We start from the raw sequence: 20214 nt of genomic DNA on the forward strand, positions 1-20214 counted from the left end.
GCAGGGAGCATGGCATCTGTCTCCTTACACAGGCACTGACTATGTACATGATTGCCAGGAGCAGGATTCCCTGATGAGAGAGAGCTTTCTGGTTCGTTCGGTGCCAGAGGAGAAGCAGGAGGGCATGATACTCATGGGAAACACAGGGAGAAGGCAGTGTTCAGGTCATTCACGTGTGAGGAGCAAAGGAGAATTTTTGGCTGAAGGTTTTTAATTTTCATTGAGCAAATTATAACTCACAAATCCCACCTGTCCATATCCTTCTTATGCCCCTGTTCTATGACAGACCCTTGCAGTGGAGACAGGGTCTGGCAGAGACAGCAGGGGCAACTGCAGGAGCTGCTGATTAAGTGTTCTATATCCTTGCTTCCCATTCAACCTCTTTATATGGGATGAGAATTTATATTCAGGTCAGTGTGCCAGACTATGCCAGTGTCTGTTTTTCCACATTTGGGCAGAGACTCTCTGCTGGCATGTACAACTGTTAAATCTAAGAGCATCAGCTCCCTCAGCCAGAATTTTCTTCTTTTTATGTCCCCCCCAACCCCCCTAAGAAAATAAACAGAAGACGATGTACTTTGTCTGATTTTCAAGGTCATTGTGAAAGAAGAAGGGTAGGGTGATAATTCACATCTGCTTTGTTAGACACGTAATGGAAATTAAAACATCCTAGCTTAGATGCTGTAAAAGAGCTTGCACAGCAGACACTGGTGATTCATAAGCAATGTTCTCCTCAGCCAAAGTTCCCATCTGATTTATGAAGTGCTGTGTTGCTTCCTAGTGGTGAAATGCAAAAGCTTCTGCTCTCCTGCAGTCATTAAGGGCTACTTGTCTCTCCAGCTGGCAATCAGACTGCTCACTCACAGCTACACACGTGCATCACCACAGACTTTATTTCATAAAGTCAGTGTCCAACCTGGTCACAGGTGCCTGCTATTGAACAGCTGCAATATTTGATGCAGACTCTGTAATTCTTACGCAGGTTAGTTTTGTTGAGTTATCTTTAGGAGTCTGGATGTCCTAACAAGTCTGGAAATCTTTTTCCATGAAGGGCTTCTAGCTATTTGCCTTTGCTTTTTCCAGTAATGCATATGGAAAATATGGAATATATGGAATATGTGCAACTGTAAAGAATAATGTCTTGAAATTGATGGGCCTGGTACATCCCCAAGGGATTAGCATGAAAAAAGGATCCCTTTCACAGGTAATTAAATGGCTCTAAAGGCCTCATAAGTAGACTGTGAACCTTGCATGGTAGGAGTAGAGCAAATCCACACACGTCAGGGGGCTGCAAACTCAGAAAGAGGAAAAGGACTCTGAGTTTCCAGATAGTGCTTTCAGTCTCTTGACCCGGTTAACAGCTCAGTTAGCTTTGCCTCACTACTGGAGTTGAATGGCTAAATATTTCCCACTTTTTCCTCTTGTCCATTTGTAAGGAAAGAAGGACAATGAATATTTAGTGTATATGCTGTATTTTTTATTATCTACTGCTGTGGCTCAAGGAAACAAGTGTATTTAAAAAATAGATTTTTGTCATTATAAGAGTTCATTGAGTACACATTAAAAAGCCTTGGGTTTATGTACAAAAAAAAAGGTTCCCAAAAATATGTAGTAGGTCTCCTAGTAGAACAACTGACAAAACAATAAGAAAATAGTGCAGTATTAGATCAGGGGGAAAAAAAAGAAAACCAGAAAAACTGATTGTATGGAAGACACCATGTTGGTGGCGGTGGTGGTGGTTAGTTTGAAAGCATTGAAATGAAATATAGTTTCTCAAACAAGATAAAACGGGGACTGGGGGGAGCCCCCAAACAGTATTTTTTGCAAAATAGATGTTTATTTAATTGTCTATATTTAAGCTCTTTAGCCCAGTAGAGGGCAGAATGACAATGACGTTAAAGCAGGAGCAGGAGGAAAATGCTCGAAAGCGGTTCTCTCAAGGGAGTGCCCGCCCTGCCCTGGCGTGCCAGTGAATACCCCAACCCCTGCTGGATGCAGCCCGACTTCCAGGTGTGCAACACCACCAGAAAGCGCTTCTGAGGTCTCCTGAGTCATCTGGAAGGAAACGCTGCAGCCTTTAATACCAACACATTCTATCCATGTTTTCCAACAGTGTATTAATGGCAGCTAAAAATGTGTTCAAGCACAGTTAACGCTGTTTTTTCTGGTAGCAGCAATGATGCTGGCCTCTTCCATTTCATGCAGCACATCTGGGACTGTGTTACAATATTTCCCTTCTTTTTATCTCTGCAATACTTGATTAAATTTTATTCATTTGGTAGATGTGGAAATCCTTCTCTGCTTAATGGTATTGCTACGAATATTTCTTGCTAGTTCAAAATAAAAGTACTTTGGCAGCAGGGAAGAAGGAATTCTCTTACTGCACATAGTAACTGCATTCTGTATAAAAGAATGTTCTGTTAAAGTTACAGCATCTCTTTGAATGCAGAGTAGGGAGAGCAGAGGCACTGCACCACTGACACAGAGATGGTTTCTTTATGCTGCTGGAAAGGGAGCTTACAGCCTGGAGTTGTGATTATTTGGATGGGAAGAGGACAGGGAAGCAAGGTCACCTTGGCTCAAGTTTACAGACAAAAGAAGTGCCTGATCTTGGCTGCTCTGAGCCTGGTTTGGTTATGAAAGCCTCAGTAGAATACTGCTTTTATCTCATGTCATTAAAAGAACATGGAGAGGAGCTCCCAGCAAGGCTCATGCAGCAGTGGACAGCAGTGGAATGAGCTGTTCTTACACAGGATGAGAGTCCACAACCATGGAGTGAATGGAGTTTTACAGGCATGGGCCAGGGGCAGCTCAAATAAAAATGTCTGAAGAGGAACAGGGGGAAACACAAGGTGAAGTTAAGCTAGAAACAAAGGGAAAATAATAATTTTTTCATTCGAAAGCCAGCACCCATCCCACTCCCACCTGTGTGGAGCCTCCCAAGCCCTCCCTTGAGCGAGTTAAAACCAGCTGTCATAGTCTTAGCAAAGGGTGGTTAACTTCTTATATTTAGCAAATAGCAGTATGCTAGAGCATGTTATTCTGACCCTTATGTACCCATCATGGTTCATTAACCTGGAGCAGAATTGGGCTAAATGTGCCAGCTGATATACCTGAATAATTTTTAACAGGCATTTCTAGCTAAAAACATAACAGAAAACCTAAATGGGACAATCCTTAAAATATCAGCTGAATGAATATTACTGCTAAAGTGTAAGCGGTTGGGGCCAAATACGACAAACATCTGTAATTTCAGTCTTTGTATTCATGTAGTTGAGATAGTTCAGCTCGAGCATCTTCTCACAGTGAGGAAGACAACAGCAGTGTGTTTGTTTTGCAGCAGTGTGATTTGGGTTGATCTGACTATACCACTGCCAATCATGTTCTTTTGCTCAAAGGACTTGTCAATACTCCTTTTTTTCAGACTTGGAACATGGGAATTGCATATTTTAAAATTAGGCTGAGATGGGTAATTCTGTCTGTGTCAGAGGTGAGGGCCTTGCCTTTGAACTCTGCTTCCATTTTCTAGTGGTGAAACCGTGGATAAAAGTGGACTGACAGTGTCCTTATCTGTAACCCTGTAGCCTTTGACTCTGTTGCAGTAGTTTCCCAAAGTCTGTGCGGCAGTGTGCTTTGAAGTTAAGTTGTGTTGAAGTGTGCTGTACCAGCTAGAAACAGGGACTGTGTATTCCAAGTTTTATATGAGCTCTTGAAGACAAGATATACAAATACCCTACTCCCCGTGAATATCCTCATGTTTTAAATTATTATTTGTAAGAAAATTCTTGATTCTAGTAGCTGGATTCCTAGAGTAGCTTTTAGTGTAGCATCCTGATAGCATCTTCTCTGGAGAAGAGAAAGATTTCAGGAAACTTTATAGCAAGTTCCAGTACCTAAAGGGGCCTACAAGAGAGCTGGAGAGGGACTTTTCCCAAGGGCATGTAGTGGTCAGACACATGAACTGAAGGATAGGTTTAGGTTAGATGTTAGGAAGATATTCCCTGCTTAGAAGGGTGGTGAGGCAGTGGCACAGGTTGCCCAGAGAAGCCTTGGGTGCCTCATCCCTGGAAGTGTTCAAGGTCAGGTTGGATGGGGCTCTGAACATCCTGGTCCAGGTGCCCGTGCCCATGGCAGAGGGGCTGGAAATACTTGACTTTGAAGGTCCTTTCCAACCCAAAGAATTCTATGATTCCATTATGCAGCTTGATCATCCAAGGGTTTTGCATCAGGCCTAGCACTGGGGCTACCCTGCTCCATGATGGAAAATATGAGGAGGAGGCAACCAGGATGACATAACACATGTGCACAGTCCAGAAGCAGTGCTGTGGGTGCCAGAAACTGCATCTGAAAGGAGGCTCCTAACCAAAAAGTCACAGTGTTACAATTAAATTATATGAGTGTGGACCTTTCTCTGCCTCCATTCCCTTTTATAATATATAAATATTGTGTTTGTGCCCCAACATCTAAAACAAATGTAATAGGGTCCAAGCAAGTGGTTATTTTTTCTTTCCTCTACTTAATCCCTTGTAAGCAGTGAAAAAGCATTTTAGATCCCACAGATTTGAAATTCCACCCTGCCAAAGTAATTACATGCAAAAATTGGAATAAAAGAAAAAAAACCCCAACAACCTAACCCCTACTATTGTAGTCTGCAGTCTTGAAACACTCCATATACTGACTTACCAGATGACTTTTACTACACATTGGTGCTTCTCAAATGGTCCCTGAAGCTACTCAGTGGGAATGGCTAGCTATCAGCAAATTCTATAACAATTCCAACTATGACATACACTAACAAATAGTAACAAATTAAAAGTACAGCTCATAGCTCTAAATTATAAAAGTACCAGCCCAGTTTATGGGGTAATGCTTGTTGAGCTAAAATATAGCTAATGTTAAAGCTGCTTCTGTACTATAACTTCCAGTCCCCCAGGTCTAGGAAGCATGGATATAAATTAGATGAATTCTGGATGCTCCCCAATATCCAATGCCTTAGTAGTGTTTGAAACAAAACTATTCTGATGCAACATAGTCCTCTGCTGGCCTACAGGTAATTAAAATAGCATGGCATTTACCTATTTATGTAAGGGAATAAGTGAGTAGTTTTATTCTAAAATTAATAAATGGAGCATTAGGGACACGTTATTTTGTCATATATAATTGAAAACCTGTGGCTGTAGGTCTGAATTCTGCTTTTAACTGTGTCTATAGGTCCTCATAAATCCATTAAGAGCTGGGTATGAGATGTAAGTATGGAATTTGGCTGGACACTTGTTCCGTTTTGATTTTCTGCAGTGGACAGGTACAAGCTTCTACCCCAACCTCAACTGAAGTGCAGACTCTTCCTGGGCCTTCTGACTTATTTTACTCAAATGAAAATCCTGACTCTTTGCTGTCTTTGCTGCCACCTTTTGCAGACACATTTTGTTTGTCTTAGAGGCTAAAAGAGCTTGTGTTTGGGGCTCTGTCTGTTACTGTTGGGTGAGTGACTGGGAAACTGCAACGACACTGCAGCTCTGCACATTGTGTGGGGAGAATGAATGGTTCCTTTCCAATCACTAGAACTTCCCTTGCGAATGGGAAATGTGAAAACTACAGTTGTATTTATTGATTTCTCTCCTAGGATGCATCCTGCTGTCCAAGCCTGATTGCTGAACATCTTAGCTATTGCCCATCTCCTTTCTTAGTCACTTTACCATGACTCTTTGGATGTAGCTTTGGAATCAGTGTACAGCTCCTATATTATCCCTCAAGATCACTATTTTCCTTACCTTCTTACCCTTGTGTAATGGCTTGCGTATTTTGTTTGTAGTGCAGGTTTCTTTTTGTGCTTGTATGTGTGAATAGGAAACATGACCCAATATTAGACTGACAATCAAAATATTGTTAGCTGTGTTTGGCCAGCAAATAAGTATATCCACTTCAGCTGTTGGGAAGGGGGGGGGGGGGGGGGGGGAATCTATCTGGCAAAGCATTTTAAAGTGCCAAAGGGATTTGGTTTCTGGATGAGGAGCTAGTTTTTCTAAACAAAACATCTATAATTTTAAAAATATTTCAGAGCAATTGTTTCTGTATGAAGCACATCAGCCTTTTTTTTCAGTTAATGAGCTCCCTTTGGAAGTGTTCAAAAGGTGTGTGGATGTGGCAGTTGTAGACTTGGTTTAGTGGTGAACATGGTGGGGCTGGGTTTACATTTGGACTCAATGATCTGGGAGGTCTTTTCCAACGTTTTCATTCTATGATTATAAAGTACAGAGAATAAGATAGATTAGGATTTATTTCAATTGTGCTATAGCATTTTTGGCACAGGAAGAACACTTGACAATTTCTTTGCAAAGCCAGTAGTACAATGGAAGACACTTTGCCATGCATATTCCAGGCTGGTACTGCATATGAACAATGAATAACAGAAATACATTGCAGCTGAATAAACTATCTAGCTTTTCATTAGAACCAGCTTGCCAGTTTACAGAGCAAAGAGTAACATTCTTTTGTTTTGCCTGATTTTAATCAGGTATTTTAAGCAGTTTTTCAGTTCATTTTGCTTGTGGTGTTCAGATGGACTGTCACACCTTTTCCATTAATGATCCATTTGGATTCATTCAGCCTATATAGCTGTTATATTCACAGGTAACTGAGTAAATTTAAAAATTGAAAGAGGATTTCTGTATAGATTCAGATCTGAATTGGTCATTATGATTAAAAATCTTTTCTTTTCTTGCTTGCTTTTACTTCTTAGAAGAAGAAAATTGGTTGTTGTGTTTCTGATATTTTGCTAGACTGTGCCACCCCAAATTTCTAGTTAAAATTGGGCACAAATATTTAGCTATTGTCATTGCTTCTTCATTACCCGGTGGGAGTTGTCTCTCTGGGCATGTTTGGCAGAGATACATAATTCTGTCTTTTTGCCAAAGTGAATTCTCCTTACAAAACTGAGTTTTCATTGCTGAATAGTATTTGTTATATATGCAGTGCAATTTAGGAGGCAAATGTGGAAATAGGGCATAAATAAAATCTAACCTCTGTTGTAGACATAGGTAACTGCAAGGGATAAAGCAAACCCACTGCAAATTTTATCCTGTTTTGTGAAACTGTGTCATGCTGTTTGTAGAGAAATATTGCTGGTTTTTTGAGAAAAAAAGGATCTCAATATATTTAAGAAATCAAGTGTTGCTCATTTTCCACTGCATTCACTATGCAAGCACATTCAGCATTTTTTGCAGTTTATGGACAGCTGAAGTAAATATATGTTGCCAGAAATACTTGTTGCCATTCAATTTCACCAAATGTTTACATGTGCCTTCCTTTAGTATATGAGTAATCTCTATTAGTCAAAGGACAAATAATGACGTGTACATACACTAGATGGGTTTAAGCACTACCTAGACTGTGGCCTGAAGTACCAGAAGTATGTTCCTGGTAGAACAGCACTGCATTTCAGTTTTTCAGGCCTTTCTTAAATCATGTGAATCAAATGGGCTGCGCACCTCTAGGACAAATAACACTTTTTTTTCTCGTGTACAGAACGAGGCTCGAAAGGACACCTTGACCTCACAGAGTTAATAGGAGTCCCTCTTCCTCCTTCTGTCTACTTTGTGACGGGCTATGGAGGCTTCCCAGCTTACAGCTTTGGTCCCGATTCCAACATTGGCAGACTGACCAGTGCTATCATACCATCGCCTTTCTACAGCGACTTTGCTATCGTGGCTACCGTGAAACCAAACAGTGATCGTGGAGGAGTGCTCTTTGCAATAACAGATGCTTTCCAGAAGACAATCTACCTAGGACTGAGGATTTCCCCAGTTGATGACAGCACCCAGAGAATAATCATGTACTACACAGAGCCTGGATCCCATATCTCCCGAGAGGCTGCTTCCTTTAAAGTGCCAGTGATGACCAACAGGTGGAATAAATTTACAGTGACTGTTGAGGGAAATTATATTGCTTTGTTCATGGACTGTGAAGAGTATCAGAGGCTTCAGTTTCAAAGGCCTGCTCGAACCTTGGTATTTGAATCTGGCTCTGGCATATTTGTTGGTAATGCAGGAGCCACAGGACTGGAAAAGTTCACAGTAAGTGCTGTCTCATGAATCCACATGCCTCAGTGTTTAATGCATGTACTCCCTACCCAAGAAGTCCTTCTTGATGTGGTTATATCCCAAGTGAGGGTCAAATCATACAGCTTGTATTTTCCATAGCTAGCTAGGGTTTGGACAGTGAAGTTATATAACCTCTGATTTAATATACAAATATTCTGAGAGCCTCAGAATTTTATTAATAGTCCAGATATTAAGCCAAATCTTCAGTTTGAATATAGGCTATATTATGTGACATACTTATTTTCAAAGTAAATACGTCACATAATTTTTATAGCCTATCTAAGAAGGACAGATTTCAGAGAATTAATTTTGTTAATTTTTGGGAATATTTTACTATTAAGCCAATTATTTAAATTGTTATTAGTTAGGTATTTATATTCAACATCAGAAGGAGAATGATGTCATCAAAGGGAAAGATAGTTGGAAGATAAGGGTGTATTTTTAAAATTTATTTGTTGTTTGAAGCATATCAGGCGCTTTAGGAAATAGAATGCGCCAAAACCTTTACTACAAGGCTCCCAAGCCTTCTTAGATTGAGTGCAAGCATCCTTTCTGTTGCATCCTGACTGCAATTTTCAGCCACTGAGAGCAGACACTATGTCTGAGATCAATTCTGTCAAATGGAAAGGAAAATGTGACATTTTGTCTGTCCTATTTTTGTATTTCCTATACTTCAGAACTTGTACTGTGTTTTGTGAAATTAATATCTCCTCTAAATTTGTCAAGCAGCAGCACAAAACAGAGTGGATCCTTTTCTTTAGGGAATAAAGGTGTTCTTTCCAAAATTGGCAGGTTGTGAACTCCACCTGGTAAGCAGCAAGTTTAATGTACTTTTATAATTTGTCTGACTAGTCTAAGCATCTAGAATCACAGAACTATATGGATTATCAGAAAATAAAGGGTGGAAAGTGATATGTAGGAAAACTGCATGTTGGTGCTACCTTTCTTAGGCAAATAGGAGGACTGGAGTATTGTGAATGCCTGACCACTAAGTAGGATTCAGAAACATTCAAGAAAAGGAAACCACTTTGGTATCTGTCTTGGTTTGAAAAAGACAGGTGTCTGCTAAGGAAGGCAGGAGCTTCCCCTGAAATGAAAAATGTAAAGCCCCTCCAGTTGTTATAATTTTGAAATTAAGGGGCTCTCAGGCAAAGATATGGGAGCAGGAATAACAGCTCCTTATTAGGGAAGAAAATAAAAAAAGAAAATAAACAAGCTGGTAATACAAAACAACATAAACAGAGTCAGAATATGACCTGACATCCTGTGGGTCAGGGTGTTGGTAGCAGCCCTATTGAAATGGTGGCTGCAGTCCTCCTGGAGTGACAAATGTGGTTCTGTTGGAGCAGGGATCCTGTAGAAGGGTGTAGTCTTCCTCTGAAGATCCAGCGGTGATATAAATGGGCCTGGTCTTCCTCTAGGAACCCCGTGGAGAAGAAAGCTGCTCCTCTGGGAATGCAGGGGAGCTGACTCTGGTGTTTCAAATCTCAGAGTATATGCTGGTAGGAGTGCCTGGCTCGTCCCCCTGGGTGGAGCATCTCACAATAGGATGATGTCATTTTATCAGTCATGCAGTGAGATTCAGTGGCCCATTAACAGAACGTATCTCCCCAGAGGCAGGATTGTTTTGTGGAAGAGATAAAGAAAAACTGCCCAATTAACAGAAGATAACCGCCCCACCTCTAACAGATGGCAATAGAATACACACCCCCCACCCACATCTTGCAACCCAGGACATTATCCCACCTGGAAAACACATGTGGTGATCCCTTGCTGAGATGATCACCAATAAATCTGTAAATATGATGACAGAAATGCATGGTGGATAACACTGTAATGCATTTCCATGGAAACAGGCTGTTCTGTATGCTATATTGAGTACATAAATTTCAGCCAATACTCTGAGTGCTTCATTAGCACTAATTATGACTTGTAGTCTAGGTTTCCGTGCCTTTATTTCTTCTTGCATCATATGTCACAATTGCTTTTGAGTAGAAAAACTGAATGCTTGAACCTCACTCAAACTCTGTTTCTATGCCAAGAACTGTTTACATTAATTGCCCGAAACAGAAACAAATCATAGCAGATTGTGCAAATGAATAGATGTCAGATGGTTTCCTCTGGCTAATGGGAATTCATGTGTCTAAGGCTGTGCTTGTCAGACACAAAAGGACATAACTATCATCAGTTTTATTGAAACCAAAGGAAAATCTAGCCCTGATGCTTGTAAAGAAAAGTAGAAACCAGACAACAGCCAAGTATAGCTGAATCAGTGATGATGCCAGATGCTGCAAACCAGTTTTCACAGGGAAGGCAGCAGCAGCTATAAGACCCAGAGAGGGAGTAAATATCACATACCTACTACCCCTCTCATGCAGACTGGTCCATGATTTTCCTAGTTGGAGGAATCGGCTAGCAGTAACACTTGGGAAACATTAGAGCTTTCCATTTTACTTTATCATCCAGGGCCACAGATTAGAGCAAGAGGAGAAAAATGTGCTCTCCAAATGTGATTCACTTGTACTGTGAAAAAAAAGAGATCACTTCCAAGAGACTGCTTAATTGGTTGTGCCTCCTTTCATGTATGATTTGTCAGTGAATTGTTCAGTCAGTCTGACATCGTTCAATATCTGAGTTGCCCATTAAGTTTTGAGAGAAATGGGATGTTGAGATTACAGAGAAGGATGCTGCGGAAGTCCAGCAAACTCAGGAGGCACCAAGCACATGAGTTTCATAATCTTCAAAGGCAGATAAATTAGAGGATTTTTAAAGATAGAATCAAAAATTTTATTCTTTTCTAAAATATTCTAGGTTGTGTGTTACATAGAAACATGTTCTCAACTTGAATATCTATCTTTGTGCCCTATTGTGCATCATGTGAAATCTTGTAGTAAGGAAACATCCCCCACATTTCTTAAAGCACTGTGAGTCTTTGCAGAAACAATAGTTAAATGATTTAAATGAAATTGTTACTGCTCCTTCAGCATGTCAGACTGAGAAGTACAGTTGGTGACTCTGAAAAAAGAAACATTTATTATCAGAAAATCCATCTCCTTTATTTCCATTCTGGAAAGGTTTTACTTGGTTTCTTCCTAACTCACTTCGTCACTTATTGGTATTCCTTTCCCATCCTTTGTCTCAATTTTTAGGGGTTTCACATGCCACTTCTGGAGCTCCAGTGCACTTCTTACCTAAAAAAGCAGAGTTTTTTACAGCATGTGTGACATAATCCAGGACTAGATTCTTCAGCTGGGGCACTAACAATGCAGTGTGGTGATCACAGTGTCACTGGGACATGACAGTCATTATATTCTGGCAGCTTCTGTTTGCTCAACATTTTGCAAAAGAAAAATTTGTGAACATATTTATATCTTAAATTTGGATTACTGTAATGAAATTTTATACTTTAGACCATTTTCCAAGTAAATCAGAGCACAATTTGGGGAATTTTGTTGCTTTATTTAATTTCCACCCCTCCACCCTCACTCCCCTTCACAAATGCTACTTAAAATATTACTTCCTTGAAATGTTTTTGGTGTTCCATGTAGGGCTCAATTCAACATCTGACAATCAAATCTGATCCAAGGACTACTGAAGATCATTGTGAAGATGATGACCCTTATGTAAGTATTCTTATAAGCACTACCTCAGCACCTCAGAGATTTCAAAGTAAATTTCTATTTGACATCTTTCATAACACTAAATATGGAAATTTTTTTTCTTGGAAACATTGTATTGTACTTAAAACGATATGTGGGGTGGATTTTGTCTCCTGTACAATCCCCCAAACCTATTTTTTCAAAAGTATAATTTTGTTTTGTGAAAAAGAGCTTTCAGGAAATGAACTGTGGCTTTTATTTTTCTGAAGGGTCATTTTCATGGAATGCTATAAGTACTGAAATAAGTTAACATCATGATGACACTGAGGCTTCACCAGCCAAAAAAAGGAGCATTTTTCTGCATTTAAATAGCCAATTCCTTGGAGATCATGCTTTTTTCCCTGACTTTTATGAACTTTTCCCCAATAATTTGCTTTTGCACAGGCTTCAGGGGACAGCAGTGGCAATGGCAGCATTCAAGAACATGACAGTTCTGAGGCACAAGAAGCTCTGGCACCTTCTCATCTTCCCATAAGGGTAAATTTATTTGACTTATCTACTTTAAAACTCTGGTTTAATATTACTCTTTTAAAGGGTGGGGTCTGGATTTGATGAATGGCTTTCATAATTGGCAATTTCCAAGGCTCCTACAGAACAATGTGCACCCATCCATGAGAATGATGGCACAGTGCCAGATAAAAGATCTGGTATATTTGATAATAATCAGCAACCAGATCTTGGGAAGAGTGTAATACAAGATTGGGAAAATACATATGACACTTCCTGGGAACACTCTCACTCTGCACCAATTTTTATCTCAGGAAATGCTTGTGCTAAGACTATATGTGGTTAGTAGAACTCAGCTGAGCTATTCATCTTTGAATTTCTTGCTCTGTTGTTTGGGACTTTTTTAACACATGAGAATTTTACCACCCTCTGATTCCTGCTGCATAATTCCTTAGCTAATTTAATGACATGATTTGTGAAGGACGTGCACCTTTTTCTTGCCCTTCTGAACATGCTGACTGCCACTCTCATTTGGTAGTTAATTGACTGGATAACAGAGTAAACAGCCGTTTCTTACCATTTTTAGAGATTTCCAACACATTGTGTCCGCCCCACTTTTTGTACCTTAAATATTAAGGTACAAAGGCTTAAGGCCTTTTTTTTATTAAGGCTTAAATATTCTAGTCCATTCCTCACAATGAAGATTTCCATGCTTCTTGTGTCAAACATTCTTTTTTTATTTTAAATATAAGTTCTCATTGGTTCCTTTAGAGAAAATCAGTTGTTTTCTGAGAAATGTCTTCACAGAAACTATGCTCACATTTGTCTGATATTGTACACGCTTCAGCTATTTCACTATTGAATCTTACAGAACCCATGGGCAAACACTTTTTGGTCGTGATGTCCTGTCATTCGCTTACTGTGTTTCCAACCGTTTTCAAACAAAGACTTCCATTTTAGTCATATTCACTGCTGAATTTCCTAAGAATATCTTCCAGGGTCATGAATGGAAGAAAACCTTATTTTCTATTATAGACTTCAAATTCTCTGATCACTCTTTTTCTAACTTTATTAAGTATTGACCCAGCCTCCTGCTCCTGATGTGTTTAAATAAAATTTTATTACTTTTTTGCCTTTTACATATAGCTCACCAAACTCATTTTGGCCTGCCTTGTGCTTTGCACAGAGTCACAGACTAGTTGAGTTTAAAAGGGACTTTTGAAAATTGCCCTGTCCAATTCCTTTTTCAAAGCAGAGCCAAATACAGCAGCTTGCTCAGTAAGCAGGTTGTTCAGTGCCAGTTGGTTTTTGAATTTCTTCAAGAATGGAGACTCCACATCCTCCCTGTTTCAATGGATGTTTTTTTCTGACACATAGCCTCAATTTCTTGTATTTCAATGTGTGTCCATTGTCTCTTTTCCTTTCACTGGCTACAGAAAAGGATCTGGTTCTGTCTCCTTTACTCCCTCTTGTGAAGATCTTCTACATATTGATAAGATAGTTCTGAGCCTTCTTGAGGCAGTCCTTCCTCTCTCATCTTTCTCCAAGTGATCAAAAGACAAGCAGCTGGCCCCAGCTGGTACTGCTACGTGGGTAATTCCTCACTGGATGCAGGATTTGCAGTTTACTTTTCCTGAATTTTTGCAGCCAGGTAGGGTTTTTCCAAATGGCAGCAAAATCACCCCAGTGCTTGATGACTCCTCTGCATTTTACATCACACCACAAAATTTAATCCAGGAAATCTTACTGTGCCTTGACTTTTTCTCATTTGGATAAAACTATAGCTCATTCAGAAAATATGTCTAGCTTCTTTATCCAGAAAAATATAAATTCTTTTAGCTATTGTTTTTAGCTTCTGTTTAAGAATCTTCATAATTACCACACTATTCAAAGTTACACACAGCAGTAGTAGAATTTTTGGCTTTTATTCCTCCTTATGAAAGATGTGATTCAATCCCAGCTGGCCACTAAGCACCATACAGCCATTTCCTCATTGCTCCACCAATGGGAGGAGAAAGAATTGGAAGAGAAGTCAGAAAACTCATGGGTTGAAATAAAGACACTTTAGTAGGCAAAGCAATACCAAGCCAAGCTGGAATGAATCAAGCCAAAGGTCCTACCTCAAAATACAGTCTCAGACAAATGTATATTGCTTGTGATTTCCTCCCTCTCTATGGGTTCTCGAGTGTATATCCCTTGCTTTGGAGGAATGGAGTCCAAAGGTACTGCACTATTTTTTGTCAGAATTATGGTTTGCTTCACAGATATGGTAGTTATGATTACTGTGCTTTAAGGAAGGTAATCTAGTGATTCTCCCTTTAAAACATGTGATAAGCCTTTACTCTAAATCATTCTTTGGGTTTTTTTTTTTTAGCCTGAAGATTCGTTGGCAGAGCCAGTGGAAGCCCCCCCGACCATACTGGCTTATTTGGAAGAGAATGATTTCTCTGGAAATCACAGATCAGAAGAAACCTCAGAAGCAGCTAAATTTAAAGAACAAGGCACTGCTTCAAGTTTTGGGGCTTTTTTTTTTTTTGGGGGGGGGGGGGTAGGGTCATTTACATTCTCTGGTTTTGAGTCTGTCATTTCCCCGTGTATGGAAAGCCACTGTCATATTTTGAATGCTGCCAGGAAAGTAAAATCCTATGGTTTTGGACATCCTGTGTGCTAGAAAAGAACTGGCTCATCAAACATTTGGTCTTTCAAAGTGCAGTCTGATAAATTGCAATTTATTAAATGCAGCAAAGGTAAGTGATAGCAACTACAATCACTGTTCAAAACATCTCTAACTTCTCCCTCCATATAGGGGTTTATCCCAGACTCATTGTTAAACATGCAGAGAATGGATTTACCCTTCTATAGTGTGGAAGTTTCAGTTACAGAATTGTAGTTAATATTTTAAAATCTTAAAAAAACATTAGTTGGATAAAACTAAGAAACTGACCTGAGGAGCTGCTGGGACAATCTACTAAGAAAAAAAAGAAATGCAAGTGTTAGGCAAAGGGAATGAAAGGAGAAAAATCATCTTCATTCTGCTCAGGCTGGTGAGAAGCATGGCACCCCTTGAGTCCTACCTCTGCAAACTGTCCTGCTGGCTCTAAAACCACATGGCACCTTTAAAAGGGATCTAAGATGGACATTTATTTGATGACTTGGTACAGTAAAGCACAGCCTTTCAGTAAAACTGAATCCTGCCAAGGAATAAACAACTATTTACTACTTCTATTTCCTCCAAAGGATGTGAATGTGCCTAATGCACCAGTGGGGTGTTTTGGGTGCAAGAGTAGGCAGCAAAGCAATGACAGCAAGGCATAATGCAGTGAGGAATCCTGTTCTCCACAGCTAGGACAACTTCAGGACACTCCTAGAAAACAAAAAAAAAAGCTTAATATATTAATAAGGCCAAAGACAATGTTGCTATTTTAACTCCACACATAGTTCAGATAGTACCTGTTGTAATTAACTCTCTTTTTTTTGTGTTACATGGATGAAAAATAGGCAACCATTAGACTAGAGCTTGAGGAAAACATGATGATGCAATACAGTTCTGGACATTAAAATAGACATATTTTGTAATTTTACTCTCACCTTTTTCTTTTTTTTCTTTTAAAATTTTCAGAGTTGTAAAATGACTAATATTAATCTTTTGAATGTACTTTAGTAATAATTTGAATAATTTCTTTTTTCATAAAACTAGTAGCATTTGTCTAAGCAGGTTTTGTTTTGCTCTGTCATTAATAAGTGATTGTTTTATTTAGATTTAGCTGTCATGGAAACTGGACAAGACAACAATGAGTCTACCACTGTCACACAGAAAATGTTAAGAGAAGAAGATGGCTCTGGTGCTGGTATTTTGCCAGGAGTAAGCAGAGAGGAGGTCTGTATAACAGGTGGATCACATGCCTTATCTTTTAGTCCCAAGAACATAAAAATCTGGGCTTTGAAACATATAGCATTTGTAAGGCAGTGTGTAACCTGAATTCTGTGTGGTTCTACAAATTAGAATTACATAGGTCACCCATTTGCAATCCTGTGAGCTACTGGAATACTTGCCCTATTTGTTGTTATGTTTCAAAATTATCATCTGGCAGTGCATTTTTTATTGATTAACATTCCTACTTCAGCAGCCAACACAGATTATTCTAAGCAAAAAAAAAGTAATGACCTTTCCTTCCTCTTGCCTTGAGACTCCCACACCAAAAGTTCATTCTTTTTATTATTTAAAACTACATTCATGACTGCTTCTTTTTGCCAGTAAACACACGGTGTCATAAATTACAGAAATTTAGAATAAAATTTCCACATCATGTGTGTTTAGTTCAAGTGTTTAAGGCTGCTCCTTGCAGGGTCTTCTTGTGTTCCTGTGTTTACTGCGGTAAAATATAGCAAGAGGTGAGACATTAAGTTAAGGATCATCCATTAGAGCTGACATAAAGAAGTTCTGGTATTTGTTGGAGAGCTTCCAAATATAATTCCTCTAACATTTTCATGCCGGCATTCTCATATTTTTAAAGCAGCAATTCTAGTATTAATTTATATAAATAAATAAACCAAATATCAGATGAGCTATTACCATCTTGTTTTTTTTCATTTTGGGCCATTTTTCTTAAATAAAAAATCAGTCTTGATTTAGTAATTGTGCCACATTAAGCTTAAATCTGTTGTGACAAGTAGTTTTGCTACTTACTGATCTTTATAAGATTTCCTTAACTTTATTTCAATTTCTACATATTTTTCATTACATAGATACCCAAGAGGATTATATATTATAATAATGACAAATCATTTAGAAAATAATAACTTTAAAGAGTTGTTACTGCCACTTCTCTCTCAGCTTTTGCTTTGTTTAATGCTATTAATCACTGCTCAATGCTCCAATCTCTCCCTTTGCAAGGCCTCCTGTCCTTCAGGAGCGCCACCAGCACCTCCCAGTTTGGAATCATCAGCAAACTTGCTCATGGTGCATTCAATTTCTGCATCCAGATCACTGAGAGATATATTGAACAGAACCAGCTCTAGAATGGAGCCCCAAGGAACACCACTGGTGACCAGTCACCAGCCAGATGTGGCCCTGTTCTCTGCAATTCTTAAGCTCTGTCCTTCAGCCAGATCTTCACCCACTGCACCATGAGCTCACTCATCCCACAGCTCGAAAATCTGCCCCAAAGGATGCTGTGATGGACAGCATTACAAAAACCTAGGGAAATTACATCCACCTCTGTCTCTTCATCCTTCATGTGGGTGACTTCACCACAGAAAGAAAGCAAACTAGTTAAACAGGATTTTGCTTTGTGAACCCAGGCTGAGTGTTCTTGACAAGTGCAGTGTTCTTTAAATGCTTTTCAGTGGTACTCAGTATAATCTTCTCCTTGATCTAGCCTGAGTTTAGGCAGACAGAGCTGTAGTTCTGCATCTTCCCTTACACCCTTTTTGTAGACTGGAATAACAGTGATCATGTTCCAGTCAACAGGAACCTGCCCAGACTCTCAAGATCTTCAGAAGATGATTGAGAGGGGTCCTGCCATACCATCTGCTACCTCCTTCAGTACTCTAATACTGAATCAAGAATCCTGTTGTCTCATTCAGGCTATGATCCCTACCCACAGTTTAACCAAATAGATTCTCTTCTCATTTTTTTTTTTTCCAGATGGAAAATAATTCTGTAATTAGTCCAGATTTAAAAAAAAAATCCTGGTGTTTGGGACCTTTCCTTTTAGCAAAACCCAGAAAGGTCTTTTAAAAAATGATCTTACAGTTCCTTCGCTGAAAGCTGTCATCCTGTTAACTTTAAAATGCTTTGAGATTTATTATACTTCATCCCTCCTAGTTTCATTAGCTGCTAATGGAACTCAAAATATTTCATTAGTGCTTTAAAATGTGAGTAAATTCTAGTGTTTCTTTCAAAACACAATACTGACTTAACGTGTTTTGTTCTGTATACTTGTTTTTCATTTAAATATGTATTAATGTCCAAGCTTCATTCCTGGAAGGTTTTGTTTTGTTCCTGGAATATTTGAATTATTCCTTTTGTTGTTATTACTTTCTCTTGACCAAATACTAATGTTTAGCAATATTTTAGTCTTTCTGTTGTTCATTTGCACTCTTTGTTTCATCTTCTGCCACTTTTTAACCAACATGTAACTCTCCTTTGATAGAGTAGAGGATCTTGGGGAAGTTGGCTAAAACACTCCAAAACATGTCTATCTTAACTCTTGCAACGTTTTCCCTGGCAGACTGAGTATGTGAAAACTGTACTTTTTCAAATCTACACTATTGACTTAGACTATGCAGGTTTATATGGATATGAAATTAGATCATGGTCATTTGCATCTAGGTAACCAGCTCAGAGAGCAATTTATTTTTAGGTGCATGAATGATCTTCAACATGGATTGCCTTTGCTGAATGGAATATACAGTTTGCATGATGCCTGTCAGGTTCTCACTGCATAGAACAAACCAAGGCTTGGAGGAGAAAGGGAAGGGGGAGGGGGGTGGCTAGAGAGAAAAATGGGGAAAGTAATACAACATATTTTTCATATTTCACATTTTAATTACTCAGGGCCAGAAAGGTCAGGAAGTAGAGGACGGGTCCACAGAGTCTCTAGGAGGGTCAGGAATAGAAGATGTGGAAAATAAAGATCAAGGACCTCCTGGATCTCCAGGGAAACCTGGGCAGCTTGGTCAGCCTGTGAGTATTTTCTCTCTGTTGAACAGAACATGTATTTTAGAAAGGGTAATAGTGATCCATCACACATGCATGGAGAGCTGGAACTGCACAGCCTTGCACACTGTCACCAGTTACACTTCTATGAGATGGATTTTAGCCCAGCAGCTCAGGAGGATCCTGCCTGCACTGCACACTTGCCAGGGGCAGGGGCCTGGTGGCAGCCACCAGAAAGCAAAGGCCAACAGCTGCTGTGCTGACACAGAAATGTTCTCAGAGCAGCAATTCCACCAACTCCTTGGGCAGTACTGCAGCACCCTCCCAGCTGTCATGTCTGAGTGCGGACAAAGGTGCAGAACTCACAGGCCTCCTTCAGTGGCTTCTCTATATCCAGGATGTTTCACAATTCAGATCCTTGTGAACCATCAGCACAAGATGCATGGGATTAAAGAGAGGCGCAAAACATTGCACTGTGCTTGATACAGTTCTGGTTTGTCATTTTGTCACTTCATGGCACATTGCAATTTAATTATTTGCTTTTACCTTTTGTTACTTCTATATTACAGTGTTTTGTTTATCTTTCTAACAAAGATTTTCTATTTTAGGGCATTCCTGGTAAAAATGGGTCACCCATAAGTATTTTTTATACATATTTTGGTTAACTGAATTAATAAAAACACAACATTTTTTATGAGGCTCTGCTACATTGAGGCTTAAGCAGCCTTCTTCATCTCCCCTCTTTAGAAGACAGTTCTGGTGCCATAATTGACACCCTCAGGTTGTTAAGAGAGCAAAATTCAGGTTTCTAAGAGAAATTTATGATTTCCCAGTTGCAAAGAAAGTAAGAGGCATGGCATTGCATAAGCAGCTGTACCAGGAATTCAGCTCCGGTGAAGCTGGCTTTTTTTTGCAGAGGAGAATTTCAAAAAGGGGACATAGTCAGACCCTTTCTAGAGGGGTGCTTCATTGACCCTCCATAGACACATGCTTCCATGTTGCCTGCTCCTAACTTCAGCTGCAATTAACTTTGTAGTTAATTGAGAGTACTTTTGAGTTAATTGAAATGTACCTCTCACCCCTTTAATCTTGCGCAGTAATTCAACTGCATCATCTATTCATCATTCCTGCTTTCCTTTCTCTGAGTTCCTCTACTTTACCCTTCTCTGTCACATTTGCTGTCGTCTTCCTGGGGTGTTCCTTTCCAGCTTCTCCAGACAACTCCCAGCCCTGGGTCAGTCTACCAGTTGCTGATAGCCTGCACATGTGTCCTCTGTGTGAGGTATTGCCCAGCAACACACAAAAACAAACCTGTAGTTGTCACATTCCATGCATGTCTCAGCTGCTG

General features: G+C 39.5%; 1 protein-coding gene across 2 annotated transcripts in view; it reads left to right on the forward strand.

The window, feature by feature from the left end:
• Positions 1–20214, forward strand: part of COL15A1 (collagen type XV alpha 1 chain) — a 118915-nt gene that overhangs the window by 30194 nt on the left and 68507 nt on the right. For both annotated transcript variants that reach the window (XM_058825440.1, XM_058825449.1), the window contains exons 3-8: positions 7525–8072; positions 11648–11722; positions 12143–12235; positions 14580–14706; positions 15964–16082; positions 18765–18893. In XM_058825440.1, the coding sequence (XP_058681423.1) occupies positions 7525–8072; positions 11648–11722; positions 12143–12235; positions 14580–14706; positions 15964–16082; positions 18765–18893 (1091 nt within the window). The remainder of the gene's footprint in view (positions 1–7524; positions 8073–11647; positions 11723–12142; positions 12236–14579; positions 14707–15963; positions 16083–18764; positions 18894–20214) is intronic.

This window comes from Ammospiza caudacuta, chromosome 1, assembly GCF_027887145.1.
Source record: "Ammospiza caudacuta isolate bAmmCau1 chromosome 1, bAmmCau1.pri, whole genome shotgun sequence".
Lineage (NCBI taxonomy): Eukaryota > Metazoa > Chordata > Aves > Passeriformes > Passerellidae > Ammospiza > Ammospiza caudacuta.